The sequence below is a fragment of the Nannospalax galili genome, unplaced genomic scaffold (assembly GCF_000622305.1).
Source record: "Nannospalax galili isolate Female #2095 unplaced genomic scaffold, S.galili_v1.0 scaffold107, whole genome shotgun sequence".
In the NCBI taxonomy this organism is placed as follows: Eukaryota; Metazoa; Chordata; class Mammalia; order Rodentia; family Spalacidae; genus Nannospalax; species Nannospalax galili.
Window position 1 is genome coordinate 385753 of NW_008358490.1, and position 15197 is coordinate 400949.

At 43.4% G+C, this 15197-nt stretch overlaps 1 protein-coding gene across 15 annotated transcripts in view; it reads right to left on the reverse strand.

Annotated features, from left to right (window-relative positions):
• Positions 1 to 15197, reverse strand: part of Unc79 (unc-79 homolog, NALCN channel complex subunit) — a 246476-nt gene that overhangs the window by 2949 nt on the left and 228330 nt on the right. For all 15 annotated transcript variants that reach the window (XM_008821707.1, XM_008821708.1, XM_008821704.1 and 12 more), the window contains 5 exons: positions 10997 to 11172; positions 9707 to 9893; positions 8132 to 8329; positions 6254 to 6331; positions 620 to 661 (listed from right to left, as the gene is read on the reverse strand). In XM_008821707.1, coding sequence (XP_008819929.1) covers positions 620 to 661; positions 6254 to 6331; positions 8132 to 8329; positions 9707 to 9893; positions 10997 to 11172 — 681 coding nt within the window. The remainder of the gene's footprint in view (positions 1 to 619; positions 662 to 6253; positions 6332 to 8131; positions 8330 to 9706; positions 9894 to 10996; positions 11173 to 15197) is intronic.

A 15197-nucleotide genomic window follows, 5' to 3' on the forward strand; every position in this document is an offset into this window, starting at 1 on the left:
ATGCCCTGGAAATCAGAGTAGGGGACCTCAAGAAGGGGCAGAGGCCATATAACATGTCCATGAAAAGCACAAACTGACAACGGGCTTGGGGATGATTTTTTAAATATTTTATGCATATATGTAAGTGAACCCGTGTCGTGCAATGCCCAAGGAAGTCAGAAGAGGAACTGGAGTTAGATGGTTGTTAAGCCACCATGTGGGTGCTGGGAATCCAACACTCTACAAGAGCAGCCAGTGTTCTTAACCGCTGAGCCATCTCTCCAGTCCCTAGATGGTGTTTTTTTTTTTTTTTAATAGAATTCTTTCCATCCAAGCAAATCAATCTTAGCTCCCAGGGTGTGCCTGGGAACAGAGTCCATGGGTATCCTCAAGATAGGGCTTGCATTCTAATCAATGGACTTTACCAGCTCAGACCTGGGGAGAGGTGCTTCCTCAGCCCCTGATGTTACCCTCTGCAGGCCCCTACCTGCCCACAGGTTTCCTGTATTATCAGCCCTGTGAGACCAGAACAGGCTGAAGTTCTTTCTTCTCTGTAGTAAAGGGAGTACAAACAATCCCTATTGACTGCTCTGATGCTCTCTGGAGGAAACAGAGCGTCTAGACAGCCCAGATGACTTACCTTGATATTTGACTGAATCATTGGCAACCACATAGGTATCAGCTGTATGGAGAAAGACAGAAGGCTTGTTATTACTGTTTCCATTCTCTCACATAAGCTTCCATTATTGAAGGGAACACATGCCACACTGAATCCATTCAGCATCACAAGAGGACGTGGGCCTGCTGCGCAGCTACCGTTATCAGCAAAATGTCTTTCTCAGGCCAAACCCTGCTGAGATGGTGGCATTTGGAGGTTAATAAGCACCCCATGAGTGCTTAAGACATACTCTTTAGAGCAAATGACTGATGGTCTCTTGAAAGAAAGCACAGGAAATTAAATGTGTATTTATTTAATTAAATCCTTACTTTCTTGAAATGGAATTTCCTCCCCAGGACCTTTAGAGCCGAATCTCTTAGTGGAAGGGCCACTCAGTTTGCCTGTAGCCCTTAAAAGAATATCGCAGGGCAGTGTGCAGAATGTGTCAGTGACAAAGAAAGACAGCCCTGGAGGTGCCAGATTTGGATATGAAGTAAAGAAGAAACATGTTCACAGCTCCACAGGAGTGTGCAGAGAGAGTGGGGCGAGGTGGGTGGTGATGGCAGTGGTGGACTCACATGGTGCTGAGGGGCAAAGTTCTTAAGAGTCATAAAGAAAAGCTTTAGAAGACAAGAGGGAGCCAGGAATCTATAATGTGGGTGCCCACAGATCTGGGCATTGAGATATTTGTCTCTGATGTCGCTCGCCCTTCCTTGGGGTCCTGAAGAGCCCCGGCTCCACTGCCTCCAGTAGCTGCTCCCTTCTCTCTGCTTTGGCCTCTTCACACTTCGGTCTGTCAAAATGTAAATAAATTTTCATGGCCTAGAAAAATCCAGAAGTTGGAGAAAGAACACATTTTCCCACGTATTCACCAGAAATCTTGTTTGTGAAATGTAAAGGGGACAAGGGGCCAGAAACTTTGGAAATGCAGGTTTATGTTGCCACTTTCATACTTGCCACTTGCATGACACTGTTCCAGCCCTCACTCCAACATAGCAGAAGGACTGTTATGGATTAAATTGTATTTCCATAAAATGCACATTGTAGTCCTAACCTAACTTGACTCAGAATGTGACTTTGGAAATGAAGTTATTAAAGATGTAGTCAGTTAAGATGGGATCATGTTGGTGGTGAGGGCTCTAATCCAACACAGCTGGTATTCTTATGAAGAGGGGATGGAAGAACACCATGAAGAGACTGGAGGCACATTTCAAAGAGGGGCAGAGTAGTACCCCATTCACCACGAGCAGAACTGTGATTGAGAAGGTTGAAGAAAGATGAAGAAACCCATGTAGAATGAAGTCAGGGCCCAATGTGGAGGCTGCTTGGAGGTCAGGGTAGACCAGGGATAGTTTGGGGGAATGCAGAGAGATTCTACCAGCAGAGACAACCTGTGATGGTCTGCAGATGCTATTTCTTTTTTAAATATATTATTATTTTTATTTTATGTGTATGAGTGTATTGCCTGCCTGTATGTAAGTGTACCAATGTTGTGCAATGCCCATGGATGACAGAAGAGGGCGTCAGATGCCCTGGACCTGGAGTTATTGACAGTTGTTAGCTACCATGTGGGTGCTGGGATTCAAACCTGAGTCTTCTGCAAAAAACAGATAGTGCTCTTAACTGCTGAGCCATCTCTCCAGCCCCCACATCATTGGTTTTCTATCAGCCAGTTTTCATTGTACCATGTTGTACAGTGTCCGTAGAGGTCAGAAGAGGGCATCGGATTCCCCTGAAACTGGAGTGACAGATGGTTGTTAGTTGCCATGTGGGTGCTGGAAATCAAATTCAGCTTCTCTGCAAGAGCAACCATTGCTCTTAATCACAGAACCATCTCTTCAGCCCAGAATTTGCTATTTCAAATAAGAAACGGTCAAAGAGGCTGAGGCCGCTAGCCTGGGCAAACTGAAAGACCCAGGTGCAGTGAGCCAAACCAAAGAACCAGGAAGCGTGCCTGCCGGGATGCAGAGTGCAGATAAAGGACCTCTGAGCACAGAGTCAGAGCCACAGGCTGCCAGTCTCAATGCTTAAAACCCTTGGTGGAGTGGTAAACTGCATTTCTTCCTATGCCTTTGCTTCCAGCTCTGAATCTGGTTGCTTTTTACTTTTAACATTCTGTTCTGATGCTGCTTATTCCTTAACACCCCTAAATGAATATACTTAGTATATACTAAGTACTGGTTTATACTGAAGGCAGTGAATATTTCTAGGATTAATACTGTGTTCAAGTATGAATCACGGGGTGTGCCAAATGTCACTGAACTGAAGCTCAAAAATATCAGTAAATGATACCCTCTTCAGGTCCCTGAAGCCCCCAACTCTCATGACAAATATCGGTGATAATAAGGCTATTCTCTATGGCCTTAGTAGGACCAGCTCATTTAGACAGTCTAAGTGGCCCAGTGTCTCCAGGACTCCTGCTGACTGTCATATGGAAGTGGCCTATACACCTCTTGATAGTTAGGAAACATCTGAGAATCCTGATGGGCTCAGGCAGGTTGGCAGTCAGGGAGCGCCAAGTGCTCTGACTCTGGGAGGACACCTTACCCTGTTCCATATAAGGCAAGCAAGAGGAACAATAATGCTAGTCCTAGAAGGGGTTTTGTTCTCCTCTCACTGATGTAACATATGATTCTAATATACACACCTGCTAGGTGCCCTCTGGTTTGTGATTCATGAATCACATGACCGAAGGGAACATTACTGACAGCATTGCAGAACCCAGCAGTTCTCCTTTTCAGGAACGCTGGCTTGACATTCTTTCTAGTTTGCTTTTACTAGTAGTTCCTACAAAGCTGTCAGTAAGAATTAGATGTAATTTATTTGGGGTTCTGTAATGCTGTGTGTCCTCTTCTTTTTCTTCTCCAGAGACAATATCCAGAAAACTGAGCAAGAACATGAAAAATGGGGCTTTTTATTGTTGTTGTTTTAACCAAAACAAGTGTTACCTTTCCTTTTATTTTACTGTGTGCTATAGAATAAATGGAAGACTTCCTTCCTAACTGAACTACATTCATCTCACTCCTATTTATTCTGGCCCTTAGAAATGAACTTGATGGTAAAACCTCCCCTTCAACCAAGCAAGACTTACCCTCCTGCCAAGGAAAGAAGAAAGGAAGAGAGGCAGGGAGGGAAGAAGGAAAAAGGAAACTTTACATGAGGCAAAGATTTTTCTATAGATACGAAATGATAGAAGGAAAAACAGAGAACTGGACATGGAGATGCATGCCTGTAATCTCAGTGCCTGAGAGATAGAGCAGGTGGATCAGGAGAGGTGAAGGCAAGATCAGGATCCAAAGCCAGCCCTGGGTACATAGTAAGCATAATTAAAGTCTAAGGCCAGCCTTTGCTACATGTCTTAGAAAAAGAGGGAAGGGGGAGGGAGGGAGATTTGATAAACGGTACTTTGTCAAAATCAAGAACTGCTCTTCACTGTCAAGATAATGAAAAGACAACCCATAAAAAGAAAACTTTGCTCTCACATTCTGACAAAAAGATTTGTATCTCACTATTCAATAAGAACAAAATTAAACCCAATAAAATACAAATAATAGGTGCTTCACCAAACAGATATACACAAAATGAACAAGCAAATGAAAAGAATTTTAACATCATTTGTTAGCAGGAAAATATGGTTGAAACCATAAGATGTGAGCACACAATTCTCAGAATATTTTAATATGGAAGACTGACTACATCATACAATTCATGCATGTACAAAATGTCACAATGAAGCCCAGTATTCTGGATAATTAATACACACTAATAAAAATCTGACTATGTCAAGTACCATGGAGGAACTGGAATGCTTATACATTGCTAGTGCAAATGCAACAGAGCATAATCACCTTGGAAAACAGTCTGCCGGTTTCTTTAAAAGCAAAACATACAACAACAAACAACCCAGCAGTTCACTTCTAGGTAATTACCCAATATACAGAAAAACATATATGCATGTGAAGATTTATATGTGACTATTTGTAACAGCTTTAATATGAGCCCTAAGCTGGAAACACCTCCAATGTCCAACTGACACAAATGAATAACCAAGGTATAGTATATTCAGATAATGAACTTCTATCAAAACTAAAAACTAACGGCCAATGGATACATGCAAGAACATGGATTAATTTCAGTATAATGAGTAAGATAATGAAGACAGAAAAGTATATGCATGGTTTGAATTCATTTATAGAAAATTCTGGAGTATAAACTAATCATAATGACAGAAATCAGATCAACAGTTATCTGGGGACAGGAAGTGGTAGAACAGAAGCACCATAAAGGGGTATAAGGGCCTTTTGGAGGCAATGGCTATGCTCATTCTTGGTTTTGAAGGGTATAGAAGTAACAGGTATTAGGCTGGCAAGATGGCTCAGCAGGTAAAGGCACTCACAACCAAGCCTGATGACCTGAGTTCATTTGATCCCTGGGACCTAGGCGGAAGGAGAACCAACCCGAAATGTTGTCCTCTTACCTCCACATGTGCACCATCGCATGCTGGCACCCACACACATACACATGCACACAGATACTTCACATACAATAAACAAATAAATGTAAAAATTAAAATATGTAAAAATATTTAAAAGAAGTAATAGATATCAAAACTCATCAAACTACACAACTTAAATATGCATAGTTTGGCATATGGTAATTATACTTTAGTGACAGCTGTAAATAATAAAATCAGGCAGGATAATCCAATTGTCAGTTTTTCTCATAGTGTTGACTTTTTCTGTTTTGAGCTAAGTATATCGCTACCATTTGAACCAATAACCTTGCACTATCTGGTAACAGTCACGTATTTCCTGGAAACGAACTGCTGCTCTTCAGCACAGCATGAGAAGTTAGCATGGCAAGTGTCTTTAACCAGGAGTGGAGCAAGCTAAGGAGTGAAGTGGCAGGTTATGAGGCTGTGAACTGCTGCACTCTGGTGAACCGATGGTAGTGGTGGTGGTGATGGCGGCGGCCAAGACAAGAGCACATAGGAACGAAAGTCAAAAAGGGAATGATGCAAGGAGGAAAAGTCATCAGTGGGAGAAAGGTGGGATGCTAGACCATCGAGGAAGAGGGAAGCTAGAAGATTGACGGACTGGGAAGCCAGATCCCCTCGTTCTCTAATCTGATGGCTTACTAGGCTGTTTCTGAAGACCCTAGAAAGAGAATGAGTGCTTGATTTATCTTCATATACTACATACCAGTTTAAAACAATAACAATTGAAACTAAACTGTCGTAGAGAAAGCACCAGGCACCAAGTCAAAGAATGGCAGAGCAGTCCCTCTGGCTTTCTAAATATCTTTCGCAAAGTAAGTTATCACAAACAGATCTGCATTGCCACAGGGTCATCTTCAATGTTCCCCAGTAACATTTTAACTCCTGTATTACATGGAGCCATGATCTGACATGGAAGAGTGTGTGACAGTGGTAAATCAAAAGCAGAAATAGCATAACAGCCGTGTCGTAAGGTATTATAGAAGCCAGTCCTCCATTCCCAACGCTGCGTATTAAAACTAAATCCATTTTACTTTTCTCTTTGGAGTGCATAGTCAAAAAAATCCACATTTATTTTTGGCAGTATGAAATGGCCTATAAAAATCATGAGATTTTCCTACCTTGACAAAAATGGTTGAATTGCATTCTTGCAATGCCTCCATTAAACTGATCACATGGAGACACACCATTTCCACCATCTGAAACAGCAAACATGAAGATCAATGCTCCACTCCCAGTGAACTGGAAACCTCGTAAACTAGTCAGCAGCCACAGAGGACCAGTACTCTGTACCCAGAAGGGCCTTCTACATAATGACTGCAGGAGACCACAGAGAGTTTTGTCCATTCACCTCTAAAACCTCATTCCAGAAGGACTTATAGATATTTCCCAAGGCTGTAGAGTTGTCCTTCCTTCTTTACCCCACTCAGGCCTGGCTGGCATTGGAGTTCAAGCATGGCTCTCACTAATCTGCACTGCACTGTGGCTTCCACTGGAGAACACATGGCTCCAGCATCTTTCATCTTTATCCTCAGCATCCTTTGGGCTTGTCTCTCTCTCCATCTTGACTTTTCTTCACTACATGGAGCTTCTTGGAGAATGGCTGTTTACTATACTGCAGATCTGCTTCTTGGGCTTTATCCCCTGTGGCACAGGGAGCCACTTTCACAAAAGTCCAAAAGAACAATTCAAGTACCCCTCATTGAATGTTTAAATACTCCTGGGAGGTTTTACCAGACCAGTTTATTTGGCTGAACAAATTTTTCAAAATAAAATCTATTAAGATTAGTTTATAACATCATCTGTAAGAAATTCACAGGTAATACATTCATTTATAACATTTGAATGTCTAGAGGAATTTGGGGGAGCACACAATGCTTTCAAAACACTAATGACAATTGAAAATAAATGTTAATCTCTAGCTTAAGTGTAAAGCCCTACTTTTTCTGTCTCCAAAATAACATATAGAAAATTTGATACCTGAGTTCTTTTTAGCCACAGAATCTGTGATTCAATAAACATAATTATTTCTACAGCATCCCAAACTGCTTGTGAACTCTAAAAATTTACATAAACTTCCTTTACATTGAACCCAACCATCTTTCTATATATAAAATTGTAACATTGTCTCTAAAGAAATGAAAGTGTTTCACTTAAAGAAAATATGCAATCCACTTTCCTTAGTAGAGCTAACAGAAAACATTCCTCAACTAAGACATCAAGCCCAATGCCTTCTAGGGACAGGACAGTGTTAGGTTCCTGGCCCAAGAATCATCACTGGAGTATGCATCCAGGTTCCTGACTGCTCACAGACTAGACCCTCACTGATGGAGCCCTGTAACCAAGACATTGTCTGCTGCCCCTCCAGCTGAGAATTCTCCAAATAGCAAATGAACCCCAGGACTCTTCACAAATCCCCCCACACACACCTCCAACTGGCTTCACAAGGGTCAATCCAAGTTAGTTCAATGAAGTGGGTACAGGCTAACCATTCCCCAGATGTTTCTAGTGCAATCTGGAACAGCCCCCTCTCTTGAGGAGCCACAGACATTAAAATAGATTTGAGGACAGGGAATGGTTAAGAGGACTCTCTACAGGTCTTGAGATCCTAGTAGAATGACCTCTTGTGTTTAGTTTGCTTTTAGACCACCACAGAAGATGATCTAATAGTTAAGGTTTACTCAAAATGCTTTGCAATTCAAAACGATGTGGCTCTTTCTCCTAATCCTCTGCCTTTAGAGCACTGAGGCATCTGAAAGGCAAAAATTTCATAGACAGGTCATTTGGTGCTAGGTAGAAAAGACAAAAAGTGCTTTCTTTGTATTTGGGAGTTTAAAAGTTTTTCTGGCATAGAGAGTGCATGATGCTTTGATACATGTATGTATGGTGGCATGCCTAAACCAGGCTATTTAACATACACATTACATTATATACTTATTTTGGGATTTTCAATTAGACATTTTGAGATGCCTTCCTAGGAAGGAACCTCATAAACTCACCACTTTGTTGTGGGCCATCAGCTGAAGGATGCTAGGTGTCACTCTACTCCAAAATTCCAGTGCTGTCAGTACGGCCGTGAAGCTGAATTCATTCTGGTTTTGGACATTTGTTGCCACAGCACTTTGCTCGCAGTATACTGTCCAGAGCTGAGCAAAGATGAATGCGTGGAAGAGGGAGCACATGTGGAGCACAGAGGTCTGGAAAGGAAGACAGGGATGTATTCCATGGTCACAGGATGTGGTCTGCCAGAGAGCGCCGCAGAAGCACAAAGAAATTATCCCAGTTACAGACTCGTGATTCATCTTGAATGTGCTCTTTTCTGTCAGTGGGAGTGTGCTCAAAGAACAAAGCCTCTTTCCAGGAGAGGACACCTTAATTTGCAGAATAAATCTACCCACTCCCCTTGTCCTTTTATGAAACTGACATTTCCATCCCTAAACTAGGTGAAGAAAATAATTCTATTATACCATGTTGGTTTATTACCAGATCTATAAAGCTGGGATAACAGGAGCCTCTTCAAAGGGCAGCACTAGGAGTAAAGAGGTGACATGTGGGAACCCTCTGCCCTGCTTTTGACAACCATATAGCACAGCTGCAGCAGCTGTGATAGAAACGCCTGCTGGTGGTGAGTACATACTGTGTGAGCTCTGACAACACAGGGACAGTGCCAAGGGCTTTCCACAGACCCCCTCCACGACTCTCAAGCCATCCTACTGTCCACTGAATGAAAAACTGAAGCTGAGAAAGGTTAAATAACTTTCCTGAATTCACAAAGTTATGAGCGCCATCCTTAAGGATCCAACACAGATAGATCTTGGCTGAGAGCAGAAACTGGCTGCCCAGTTCCTTTTGCAAGCATCACACAGGTTGTTTGGGCGAACGCTCCATTTTATCACAGAGATTGCTCCAGCCTAAACCTCAACGACTCCTAAACCCACTGGGATTTCCCATCGCTTTCCCAAGCTCAGGAAAGGGCCCTGGGCTCCTGGCAGCTGATTAGCAGTGTCTGGTTCCCACATACCGCATCCTGACTAATGCTTGCCTGGGCTTTACGCTATTCCCTTGAGCACACCATTTGTCTCCACAGTTTACAAACTTCCTCTGTGCAGGTGTTCCCAGTGTGCTTTGCTGCGCTCCACACCTGCCTTCGTATTTTCATGTGTCCTACGAGATTTGAGTTGAAAAGACAGGACACAAAGAATCATATAGAGCACAAATTTTCCTCCACTTCATCTTCGGTTCTGAAAACTGATCATGGAATTTTTATTGTATTTCTAGCCTTTTATTTCTCCTTATTGTTTTGAGACAGAAATGCCTGGAAAACCAACTCTTCTTGCAGAAATTCTATAATTTATCTTCATAAAAGTAAGCCAAAAAACAATTTAGAGGGAGAAAAGACAGTCTGGGAATTTAAACAATTTTAAATAAGGCATTAGCACAAAGCTGCTTTTCTAACATCTACAGGAGGGCGAATGATAAGATGCATTTACTTCTCAGATAAACATAATTGGCTGATAAGGGTTTCCATTAGCAGTTTCAATGCATATGGTCCAAATCTTGAAGAAATCACTTACCTTTGATTGCTCTGGAAATCCAATCAGGATAACAATAAGATGATCTGCAATGTGGGATCCTGCATCCAGAGGTATGGGGAGGCAGGGAGAGGAGGCATTGGGGCAGACAGCATTATGAGTGAGGGACCCCAGGAGCAACCAGGACAGTAGACGGATGTGGGAGACGCACTCGATGAATTCTTTAGGTCTGTTAGAGAAGGAAGTGCTAAAGGTGATTTTATGTTTCCTTTTCTGTCAGATGCCCAGCGAATACTTATTGGAGGAAAGGATTAACAGTCTTTCAGGCAATTACATAAAGCAAAACCCTAAAACAACAGAGTAGAAACCTGACCTATCTGTTTTCTTTGTCTCCTGCATTAATCCTGGATTACACCTTCAGCAAGGAGCAGCTTTGGTAGCACAAGATTAAGTACCATTCTGCCACAGTCTGGCTGCCTCCCTGGCCTCTTTCTCAATCTTTTCTTCTCATCAGGAAGTTCTTCCCTAACATCCTCATGGGAGGGTAGGGAACAGAAGAGCTGATCACAACAGTTTTCTTCTCCCAACTCCCCCTCAATCCTGACCTCTATAGGAAGATGAACTAGCAGGCCCAAGCAAGCCTGCTTTGAGTTCCCAAGGAACCCAGCCCATGCATGCCTGTCTTCAGCCTCCAAAGAGGCAGGTGAGGGGCTTGGGCCTCCTCACAGGCCGTTTCATTCCTACTAATGCCTCTTGCTCCACCTATAAATTAAGCATGCTTGAAAGCACAGGCCACTTAAGTGCACGATCCACACCTGGTTTATTAACTAGTTGAAATCCAGAGTTAAAGTGGTAGTTCTAAGCTTTACGTTTTCATCATCTGTGCAAATGAACGAGGCTTTGTATATAGAGGGAGTCTTTTTTAATATTTTATTATTTTTATTTTATGTGTATGAGCATATTGCCTGCATGTATGAGTGCACCCGTGTCATGCAATGCCTCGGTAAGAAGAGGACTTCGGATTTCCCTGCAACTGGAGTTAAGGATGGTTAGTAGCCACCATGTGGGTGCTGGGAATTGAACCAGGGTCCTCTGCAAGAGCAGTCAGTGCTCTTAACCGTTGAGCCATCTCTCCAGCCCCCAGAAAGATTCTTTTATAGGCAGCATGCCACAAAATGCCCAGGGTCAGCAAACAAGTATGACGATGGTCCCTGATCTCCATCTTTGTAACCAATCATGTTTCACTATGACCATGAGCTCTGGCTAAGCATCAGGAACTTAGAAGCACTCCTGTCTTGTTTACCCTTGTTTCTGGAATAATAAGTGTCTCACCCTTGCTGCATTGCAGAAGGAGGGTGATAGAGCCAAGGCAGATAGCGGATCACAGCTTTGTTATCTCTGTGGTTGCCCCGGGAGATTTCCATAGCTGCAATCTGGGCCAAGCCAACTTTGAGGTGTCCACCGAAGGTATCCTCATGCAGAGGCTGGGAGCATGTCTTCATGTGGCTCTGTAAAATCAAATGATCCTTTGGAATGTTGGCAGACACCTGGAGACTTTCCAGACTGCTCTTTTAAAAGGTCAGGTTGTTTTTCCCCCACCTCTCCCCACCCCTAGCCGCACTCCAAGCACACAACCTGTTTAAACTCCCTCAGTGGCTTTGAATTACTCTTAGAATAGAGCTGAGGGAGGGGAGCAGGATGGGACAGGATGGGACAAATGAGACCAATGTGTGACCTACAGAGTCAGAGTAAGCTACTGTCCCAGCCACTGCATCACCCCCTTTACCCATCTGGGCTCCAGCTGTACTGGCTCTGCTGCTGCCCCCACTGCCATTCCTGACTGAAATATTGATCCTGCCTCTGAGAAGAACAGTTAAAATTTTATCTCAATGCAGAACAAACAAGGAGAAATCAGCTGGTGCTGACTTACAGGCTCAGCTCTACTGGCTAGCTTTCCTAGAGCCAAAGGTGCTATGTATGCTACCACAAGGAAAAAATAATCATCAACCTTACCCAGCTGTGAATCCGGTGAACTACAACTGGTTTGGCAAGATATACCCACTGGTGCAATAGTGGTACGAATACTATGAGAGTAATCAACCACTCTCTAATTGGATTTAAGGTTTACTTCAAAGGATGGATCCCATACCTGAAATATCAGGCTTAGGAACTTGAGGCTGGGCAGGTCACAGGACATAAGGAAGAACCTAATACTAGTTTTCTACTAAATACTTGAGTATTAAACTGACTTCCAATGACTTTATTGGTATACCCATAGATTAGTACATCTCTCATCTCTCATCCGAGACATTTCCTTATGCAGTAGATGGTGAGTAACAGAAACCCAAACTGGTCAATGTACAGAGAACAAGAGGCTGCAGAGTGCTTATCCCTGAATAGGACACCTATGTCAAACTTCCGCTTCCCAAGGCTCAGGGATCATTGAGAAAGAGGGGGTGGAAAGATTGTAAAAGTCAGAGGTGGTGGATGACCACAAGGAAACAGAGTTTTCCAGATAGCTGGTCATTACTCATATGTACTCACAGCAATGGTAACAGCATGCACAAGTCTTATGCAAGCTCATCAGACAAAATCCCAGCACAGACCCAGGGAAGTGGGTAAGAAACCCCAATGCAGCCTACAGAACTTTTGGCAACCTGTAGTGGATGGGAGGGGAGAGATTTCTCTTTCAAGGATGGGACTCTTGGTAGATTAACCAGGCTCCAGTGGATGGACCCACACTGAAGGACATTTGGGGACACAAATTAGACTCTATGCTCATATGTGTGTGTGTGTGTGTGTGTGTGTGTGTGTGTGTGTGTTAGAGTATATTATATTGGGGGCGAGCAATAAGGGAAGGTACAGATAGGGGAGGGGATCTAAATACCATTAAATTATATTGTATGAAAACCACAAAAATTCAATTAAAAAAATCTTTTAGCTCAAGTATCACTTCTCTTATGAAGCCTTCCATGGACTCCCTGACCAGATCTAGGCTCCTATCTACTACTTCTTCATAGCAACCATGAAAGCACAATTTTATTTCAGCTTGTATGAAATAGTCATTATATCTGGCTTCCTAGTAGACTATAAATTAAATGAGACACTACTATGTATGCTTTTGCTCATCAATGTAATCCCAATGCCTACAACAATGTCAGATCCACTACAGATACTTAACACATACTTGGTAAATTGATTTGGGAAGTTTCCTGTGCTCAGGGACTTGAGGCCTAGGTTCTGAGCCATAAGCCTGTAAGCTGCTCTCTACTATAAGAATGTTGTATTAGAACCCAGCCTGGTACTCAGGCCATAATACCTACAGCAGCTCTTCCTCTCTCACAGATGGCAATAGGCACCCAACTGAGACACTGTCTCTTGCTAACACACTTCCCAATGCCAGAATCTCTCACCTGGGGAAGTGAGTTTCTATCAAAGAGGCCACAGATCCTGCTCCCTACCCTGTTCCCTGCCTCCTGTCTAGGAATCAGAGAGTCTGGCTACAGAGTTGTGCATGAAACCTCCCCATCTTCAGAAAGGTATAAGAAGAGCCCCCACTTCTACCACATGGGCCCGATTTCCTCTCTTGCCATGTTGTCTCTGATGCGGAGGCCAAAGCTGCTCTCTGTCTGTCCATGGCACTAATAACTCTTTGAATAAACTCCTTACTCCTCAGCAATCCGTCTCAGTGTCCCCCTCCCCGCTTTGAGACAGGGACTAACTATATAGCCCTGGATAACTTAGAACTGACTAGGTAGGCCAGGAAGGCCTCAATCTGCTACTTCTGTGTCCTGTCAGTGTCTCTCTTGAACCCCACCCCTATGCAAAACCATTTATATTGGTGCCTGTAACTCAGATGGGACTCCACTGAACAGATTACACCTTGGCAACCTCCCCCTCCTCTTGCAACTATTTTTCTGCACCCCACACCAGCCTCCATCCTCTTCTGGTGAGTCTTTCCAGTTTTTGAGGCACTTGTCCATCTCAGGACCAGGTAAAATTTCAGCACTGAGTCAGATGTCTCCTCTAGGCATGGCTCAGACCAGTTCAAACCACAGGACATTTGCGGATGTTCAATACCATCTTTGGTTTACTGGTTGTAACATTTGTCACCCCTGCGGGAAACACCTAAGAGGCACAGGGACATTTTCCCCCTTGCTGTTCTCCACTTGCTTGATTGACTAGGCTCTATGATGGATACTGCTCAGTCTCAACTACTTAAGACTCTCCCCTCAGACGTCTTCCACATAATCTATCTCAAAACACTTGATTCTGGAGGAGAAATCAGATCAAAGAGACAAGCTTTTTTTTTTTTTTTAATGTGTATGTGTGTATTGCCTTCATGTAGGTAAGTGCATCCGTGTCATGCAATGCCTGCGGAAGTCAGAAGAGGCAGCTGATCCCCTGAGACTGGAGTTACAGACAGTTGTTAGCTGCCATGTGGGTGCTGGGATTTGAACCTGGGTCTTCTGCAAGAACAACTAGTGTTCTTAACTGCTGAGCCATCTCTCCAGCTCCCGAGACAGCCTTTTATTATGATAGCATTTGGCCACAGCATAAATTAGACAGTACCTCTGGGTGGCCTGAAGATGGTGCCTTTGAAATAAAAATTCTTCAGAGAACTACATACAGCACAGTGGCAAGTAGTAAGTGACTCCACATTAAAGCCTTTTTCTACCTTCAACTGTGCCCTCTTTGCCGGTTGAAACTCCTACATGGGTTTTCAAATTCTGTTACTCCATAAAAGCCTGCCATTTCTCTTTGCTTCCCAGCCTCTCATGCCCTCTCCACATGGGCGCCTGCCTGGAACCTCCCAGGCTTCCCAGTGTACAGTTTGACTTTCCAAGTTGGTAAGTTTTCATCCTATGAATCAGATCAAAACTCACAGGAGGGCTGGAGAGATGGATCAGTGGTTAAGAGCACTGGCTGCTCTTGCAATGAACTCGGGTCTTGTTCCCAGCACCCACATGGCAGCTAACAACCATCTGCAATTCCAGTTCCAGGGAATTTGATGCCCTCCTCTGGCCTCTGTTGGCACTGCGTGCATAACATGAGTGTACTTGCATACATGCAGGCAAAACACTCACACATTAAATAAAAATGTTTTTAAAAACCTCATGGTCCAGCTTCTTCTCCCCCACCCCAGGCTCTGGCTGCCTTAGTGTTTGCTCAGCACTGATGCAAGTGGCTTAACAGAAACAGGGAGGGTGTTTAAACTACCTCCCTGTCTTCCAAAACTCCTACAAAATCTGTCTGTCCTTCTCAATAGTTACATGTTACTTTAAAATGTGTTTAGCCCTTCCTGGGGAGTGAAACTCCTCTGTGAAGCTCTCCAACTCAAACCTTTCTCTTCTGACCCCCTCCCCTTGTGTACCACTTTGGCAGCACCTTGAAGCTCTGTCTAAATGCAGATAGCTTTCAACTTGGCCCCATAAAATTTCATGCTAAGGATTCAAACAATGACATGTTAGTCAGAACAAGCTGTTACCATGCATTTGTCAACTGTCTTAGGTCTGCCACTCAACACTCAATT